Below are 7768 nucleotides of genomic sequence, written 5' to 3' on the forward strand. Positions count from 1 at the left end.
TAAGAGAGGGTTTAAGAATCCACCATTAAAATTAATTAAAAATAAATTTGATACCTGATGTCAATAGGGTGGATTTTTTTGCCAAATTGCCGTGCCAACCGTACCATACCGATTTTGTGTCAAATGTTTTGTACCAATCGGTAATGGTACGGTATTGTACTGTACCGAAATTTCATGGTACGGTATTGTACTGTACCGAAATTTCATGGTACGGTATTGGTAATGGATACCATTACCACGGTATTACCGTATCATACCGAAAATACAATATAATATATCATTTATAAATTATATAATAGATAATTATATAACACATATTTATAATATTCCAATAATTTGAAAATAAAACCCTACTTATATTAGCATTGTTGTTGTTGACTTTGATCTCTTGAAATTGTGGAAATCAAACAAAAAGAGTTCCTAATTCTTTCACAAATAGCCAAAATATCTTTGTAACCCCCACTTCTATTATTGCTAGTGAAAATGCATTTAGCCTAAGGAGGAGGGTTGTGGACCCTTTTAGGGTATCCTTGACTCCTAAAATAATAGAGGCACTAGTGCGTACTAGTGGTTGACTTAGGTCAGATGAAGTAAACTTCTACAAGGAATCAACGAAAGATATGCTTCAATTTTACAAGGAAATGGAAGAGAAAACAAGAAAGATATGCTTTAATTTTTTCAATAAATTTGTTATTAAATGGTTTTCAACTTTAATTCTTCTTGCTACTAATTAATATGTTTTCTTTGTTTGTAATGTAGGCTTGACACAAACTCAATCTTCTACAAGTTCAATGCCTCCTCCAAAAGCTTCAACATCTCAAGTTTGAATAATTGATCAATGAATTCTCCTTTTTGAAGTTTACTTCCAATTTTCATTTGGTTTGAAACTTTAATTTCTATTTGGATTGTTAACTTCTATTTGTTTTGGTTTGTAACTTCTATTTGGATTGTAAGCTTAATTTTCATGATGAATCTTGATGCATCATTTGAATTATTATGTGTGTGAATTGTGAATGATGAATTTAATCTATAATGTATGAGATAAAGGTACAAAAAAAAAATGTTTTGCCCTTGAATTGGGTTAAAAAAACAAAAACAAATTTTGTCCCAAAACAAAATGGCAATTACCATTGCCATACCATGCCAACCGAATTTTTGGCAATACCGAAAGTTGGTATGGTAATGGTAATAGATTTTACCAAACCGAAAGTTTGGTACGGTAATTGGTACAAGGGTTTTGGTACGGTAACCGTACCGAACCCACCCCTAGATGTCAAATATAGTATGTCAAAATTTTATTTGATGGCTGATGTAGTAAATTGAATACAAGTGTTAAATTATCTATTTTTTTAATGGATGTGTCAAATATTTATTTTATTATTTTATTAGGTCTAGAGTTACATTAACTATTAAAAATAATCAAAATTAGTTTTAGTTTTTATTCTATTGGTTGTTAATGAAACCTATATATTAAAAATTAAATTAAATATATTTGACTCATCATTTGTTTGCTGTAAAAAATTGATGCTAGAAAGCAAGGAGTCAAATGAATCACATACCACATCATATATGGCATATCCATTGGAGAACACTTCAGTGTCTTTTAATCATATTTGGCATATTTATGGTCTTAGCTTCACAATAAGTTAGGAATAATGTGGTTCAAATTCATCTTTGGCGAAAATCGAACTTAAGAACTCTTACTTACAAATGAAGAATAAATAATTTTTCGGTTGGAAAGATTTTTTTATCTAAAATATGCACAATGACATCTCCACCTAAAATTTAACATCTCTCTTCAAGATGCTCTTTGTAAGTTTTTTTCTGTTCTTTTGCCAGATCGGACCGCTGTTAGGGTGTGCATGATCTGCGTGTGTAATTTCTCATGCCTAATGTTTTTATTTATAATTTTTCTTATCTTACAAGTAATACAAAATCTATGAGAATTTAATTTCCAAATCCTTTTGGGATTACTATTCTAAGTTTACACAACCACATAAGTTATAAAGTACGATTCACAATAGTCCCATTTGACTTTACAACTTAAGAAATAGTCACATTAGGATCGTCATGATTAGGAGATGATGTTGGTGTTGTCAATCTCGTTTGGCACATGCAATGCATACGTGAGTCACAGATTAAGGGTGCATATAAGGAGATAGTCTCCCCAACCCTGCTATGGTAAACCCAGTGGGACAACCAGTCTAAGTATAAAAAGGTGAGTTAATGCAATGTTGAGACCAAGGTCTTAAATATCGATAATATCGGCGATATTTCGCCGATATTATCGGTTTTTTGCTTTACCGATATTTTAATAGGTATCCAAGAAGTTTTCGTCAAAATATCGCGATATTACCGATAATATCACGAAATTACCGATAATATCACGAAATACTTCAAAAATACTTAAAATACTGAAAATATTAAACTAACAAGAACAGATACCACATCTGATCTTAGCCAAAAGACCGAGAAAAGAATGCCTTCGTCAGCTTTGGAATGTGACTTTTATAGACCTGTTTGCTTGCTCACTTCTATTGCACGGCCGATGTGGGATGCAAACTAGCTTTTATAGACTTGTTTGCTTGCTCAGTTCTATTGCACGGCCGATGTGGGATATGCTTTGCTTGTCAAGTCGGCCCTGGCTTGGTTATATCCATCAAGGACATTTTCTCTTAACACCCCTATCGTATGAGACCCTTGAATATCCTGCCTCATTTTCATCCGATCAATGTTCGGAAGGTGTAGTTTCTGTTGCTGGAAATGCTTTAAGGGTTTTTACTATTGAAAGATTGGGAGAAACATTTAATGAAACTGTGATTCCACCGAGGTACACCCCTAGAAAGTTTATCATTCAGCTCAAACGAAAGCTTTTGGTAATTATTGAAAGTGATCAAGGAGTGTTCACAGCAGATCTCTGATTCCCGTTCTCGATTCTTGGGACTAAGAGCACCAAAGCTATTTTCTATTAGTGTGTAAGAAAAGTTTCAAATCGGAGAGTTAATTAAGAAATTCCTCACAAAGTTTATTAGGAGTTGTGTCATAACTCTTATTGCCAATTAATTTTGGGGTTGAAACCTTAGTTTTCTTCATGGATCTGGAGCATATATGCTTGCATATTAAAGGAAGTTGAGTTTCCACTATAAAAAGTTATTACAAATAGTTACCACACCCAATACTACATGTATGTTTGGGTGAGAGACTCCCAAACTACAAGGCATGCATTTTAGGCAAATGAAGAAGAAATCTGTCGCACAAAGTTAAATAGGAGGAATTAGAAATGTATCACATGAACATTACAAAGATATGTAAAAGAAATTTGTTAATGACTCATTTTAAGCAGTCATTTGCAAATCCCTCACGTGTTGCATTTCTAATCTCGCATATCTATCTTTTTGTGATTCATTTCTTCATGACTATGTCTAAATTCTCCTAAAATTCCTCTCTTAGATCTTAAGTGCCCCTCTTTTTTTTGTTTCTCACTCACTCATGTCTAAATCTTGTCGAGTTGCATATATTTAGTTGTACAAATGAGCATTAAATTGTTAATATCATGCAATGTATAAAGTATAAAATATTGTACTAATTCATTATATATAAATGATTATGGTGTGTTTAAACTTCTTTCATTAATTACTACATATTTTCTACACTCACAATGTTTGCCAGCTCGCTATATAATCAACTTGATAATGTTAAATTCATCATGCAATGCATTTCCTTCCAATTTTTTGTGATAAACTAATAGATAATTGACTAAATAAACATCCTGCAAAGTTTCAATAAAAATTTCCAAGTTTTTCTTACAATTTCCGTGGTTTCCATGTAATTTTTATCGATATTGATATTATCCCGATATTTCCATCGATATTTCCGTGTTTTCGAACTACCAATATTTCCGATATTACCGATATTTAATACCTTGGTTGAGACAGATCAAAATGAAGCTTGATGCCTTTTAGGTATTGAAGTGGCCACGTGGAAGCAAAACAAAATGGTCCATCTTTGTATCCATAGGATAGAAAGCTTTTACCAACCCTGCATAAAAATTATGAAAATAAGATGAATTTAAATAAAGCCTACACATGAATTCCTAAAAAGCAAAAGCTCCAGCAACTATCACTTTGACTAGAAATTAGACAAAAATCTTAGGAATGTTGCCTTCTTCTTTTTATTAATCTATTCATAAAGGCACAAATCCGTAATACACTTTTCAACCTATCACAAGAAAACATAATTTTTGGAAGCTAATATGCGTTCATCATCTGGACAAGGACAAAGGGTCGGGATCCCACACTTTTGATTCGCGCCCAGGATCCCACACTTTTGATTCGCGCCCACACTTGGGATGTATTGTTCAGACACAGAGAAAGAATATATATACATATATATATATATATATATATATATTAAATTAGGGAGCTTATGGGGTTCGAACTCATGTTATGATGCAACGGCAACACTCATCTCTACTACTGTGATAGATGACCACTTGTTACATTTGTTTTTTTATACATTAAATTAAAGTACATTCCATAAATCCTCCACCAAATGAGAAAATTTTCATTGTAATCGAAACAGGGGAGGTACACCACTTGTTTTTATATAAGTGGCGAATTTTTTTATTTTTTAAGTTATTAATTTTTTAACACACAAATCACATCATTTGTATAGTAACACATGATGTACGACCTCGTGTTCCAGTCACACTAAAAAATCTCTCATTTGGTGGAGGATTTAGGGAATGCACATTAATTTAATGTATAAAAAAACAAATGTAACAAATGGTCATCTACCACAGTGATGAAGAAAAGTGTTACCCTTGCACTATGGCGTGAGTTCAAATCCCGTCAGCTAAACATAGATACATATATATATATATATATATATATGCGTATGTTATTTTGGACATTTGATTTGATATATACGTACTAGTAAATGCCCACACACACTATTTGTGAATAATTTCATTTCATTTTGTTTTTATTATAAATGGTTCATGCATGTTTGTTGCCAATGGCAAGAAGATCAAGTTGGTAATGATTAAAATATCCATTTTCTATTGAATCATGGAATCTCCTTCCTGTTGTATAGTCCACAATATAACACATGGATAAATACACACACACACACATACAGAAAGAGAGCCAGAGTGAGGCAGAAAGAAGCAACCTATGGCTCCGTTCCCCTCTCCAAGCGAACGCACAGCTACTTTGGCTCTGCTTCTCCTCGCCACCAGGGATGTCTCAAAGGATGAGATTCAAGCTCATACGATGAATGTCGAGGTGATCGAGCTTCTCTCTCGTTCATTTTCGAATTTTTACGTGCTGTTTGGTAGTCAGCTGTAACCTTTGAATGTGTGCATAATCGATTTGTTGGTTTTGTTAGATTTTTCTCTTCGATTGCCGTTTTCAAATCGATTTGTTGTTTAGTAGATTTTTCTCATCATTTTACTTAGAGCTTCGATTTTCTTCCAATTTTGTAATTTGCACTTTGTGTTTTTTTGTAGATGATAATTTATATTGATTAGTTAATCTGATTTTAATTAATCATTATTTTCTTAATTAGTGTTCCAGCAGGCGAAGCCGAAGCAAACGACTGTTCATGTCCAAAACTGGATGGAAAGGTATCAAGATTGAAACGGTTTGGAAGGCTTCGATGAAGCGGAGGCGGGTGAGGTGTTTGGTTATGGACAAGAAAGCCGAAGCCATCCTGAATCTCTTGTCTCGCGGCGGCTGTCTCCCTGAAGTCAAGATACGTACGGAGTTGGGTGACAATCCCGACACCAGCAAAGCACTAAGAAAGTTAGCATTGCCTCTCTCTCTCTCTCTCTCTCTCTCTCTCGGAATGTGTTATGCAAGAATGGTTGATTGAAGATACTGTGTTCATGCAGGTTGCTGAGGCTTGGGAAGGTCACAAGAGTAGGGGCAGGAGGACGTCACCAGCCATATGCTTACACGGTATATGTATTTATATTAAAGTTGGTTATTTATGTGTGTATTTTTACTCACAATCCTTTAGTACTGTAAAACGAGTTTATATTTTTAAATTTTTGTAGTAGTTAAATGAATCAAACTCATCTAACGATGATTAATCAAATCTAAATTAATTAATATGGTCATAAGTATAGTGGCTGCTTAAGTTCACTTAATATTTTTGTTTCATGTTAGTTATTTATTTATTGTTTTAATTGCAGATGTCGTGAGAAGGTAGCTAACTAGCTAGGTAGCTAATGGGTCGGGTTGACCAAAAATAATAGGGTTTGGGATACTTGTTTTGATGTAACAGCATTTGAAAGATTAATGCTACACTTATCACTTATTTGTACCATCATTTGTATCATTTCTTTAATATAATTTTGTTAAACTCTTATTTAACTTAATGAAAGGGCAATGTTTATTATTAATCACCATTTAATGTATTATACGTTTAAGCGATAACAGAATTCAAAAAATGTAATTGACCTAAGAGAGAAGTGATCTAAGTTAGATTTTAGGGTTTGTAATTCTAGGAAGAAGGAAAAGAGAAGAGATTGAGAGGAATGTGTGGGAGAGAGTTCAATGCACTCAAGAATGAGAGAGAGAGAAAAGAGTGAACAGGTACGGTAGAGTCCATGTATGGACTCAGCTACCGCTCATTAAAGCCAGCCGCGTGGTTATCAAATTCTAAATACAAAAATCGATTTGGTACCAAACCTAGAACTGAGACCGAAATGTTTAACTTAATTCCGGTTCGGTTCTTTGTCCCGTATCATAATTCGCCAAAAAAATCGAACCAATCGATTTTTTTTCCAATTCAGTCCGAGTTCGGTTTCGTTCCTCCGGTATTTTTGTCCACCCTTAATTTACATACCAATTCCAATTAACCAAGTTGACACTTTTTTTGTTAACAAAGGGGCATAACATGTCATTAGGCCAAGCAACTCCTGCTATATCAATAACTAGAAAGATGTCAACACAATGAACGAGCTTGATCTAAAAATACTGAACCCAAATTGTAAGATCAATTCAAGCGAGTCAGGTCATCAACAAGATATTCATTTCTCAATAGACGTGTGACATTTTACAAGATTTACAAATTGACACTTCACTAATACTATTCTTATTTTATCAAAAATAAAAATGAAACTGTTATTAATACTAAAAAAATCTTATTATAAGTGGATTTCTTTTTAATTAAAGAAAATTTGGAATACAAAATAAATTTTTTTTAATGCTAATAATAATTTTTAATAAAAAAATTACTGACAACTGTACTAAAAAGCGGGAGGTCCCAAAAGTCGCAACCAATTGAAGTTCAGTCAAAAGATTGTTCCCACTTCCTCTGTAACCGTCACTAACAGAAATACCAGCCTACCTCTCTCCCTCTTATCTGTCACTCTCTCTAGATATACGCATACGCCCAAAGGCTAAACCCAAATTTGCCTCCCTCCCTCTCTCTCGCATCCATTCTTTATTTTCAGAGTGTTTGGTCTCTTTCAGTAATGGCAGAGAATGCGGGTGAAGAAACCAGTCCAGACGATCAATCTAATGCTGCTTCGGATGCTGATCAAGATCATGATCAAACTGATGGAACGGGGCAGTAAGATCAAGAAGCTACTGCAGATACAGCAGAAAAGATTAATCTTGATCAAGAAGCCACTGGAGATGAAACAAAGGAAACCGAAAATTCCAAACCAAAGCAAATCGAAAACACCAAGACGGAGCAGATTGATGGTCATGTAAAGCCTTTGTTTGAAATTCCGGGTCCAATTCCTCTCCTGAGGGAC

The 7768-nt window shown here is 33.9% G+C and overlaps 1 protein-coding gene and 1 non-coding gene across 3 annotated transcripts; one reads left to right on the forward strand and one right to left on the reverse strand.

Annotated features, from left to right (window-relative positions):
• Positions 1 to 2285: 2285 nt before the first annotated feature.
• On the reverse strand, positions 2286 to 2480 carry LOC126601027 (U2 spliceosomal RNA). The gene has a single exon (XR_007615667.1). It is a non-coding gene; the product is annotated as a U2 spliceosomal RNA (small nuclear RNA).
• Positions 2481 to 5166: 2686 nt separating this feature from the next.
• Positions 5167 to 6342, forward strand: LOC126599229 (uncharacterized). 2 transcript variants are annotated; one of them, XM_050265570.1, is made up of 4 exons: positions 5167 to 5285; positions 5569 to 5804; positions 5894 to 5960; positions 6197 to 6342. In XM_050265570.1, the coding sequence occupies exons 1-4, from the start codon at positions 5175 to 5177 to the stop codon at positions 6203 to 6205; spliced, it is 423 nt and encodes a 140-aa protein (XP_050121527.1). In that variant the 5' UTR covers positions 5167 to 5174; the 3' UTR covers positions 6206 to 6342. The 2 variants fall into 2 exon arrangements, with proteins under 2 accessions (XP_050121527.1, XP_050121528.1); XM_050265571.1 differs by having other exon boundaries at positions 5569 to 5765.
• Positions 6343 to 7768: the final 1426 nt, after the last annotated feature.

Source organism: Malus sylvestris, chromosome 14, assembly GCF_916048215.2.
Source record: "Malus sylvestris chromosome 14, drMalSylv7.2, whole genome shotgun sequence".
In the NCBI taxonomy this organism is placed as follows: Eukaryota; Viridiplantae; Streptophyta; class Magnoliopsida; order Rosales; family Rosaceae; genus Malus; species Malus sylvestris.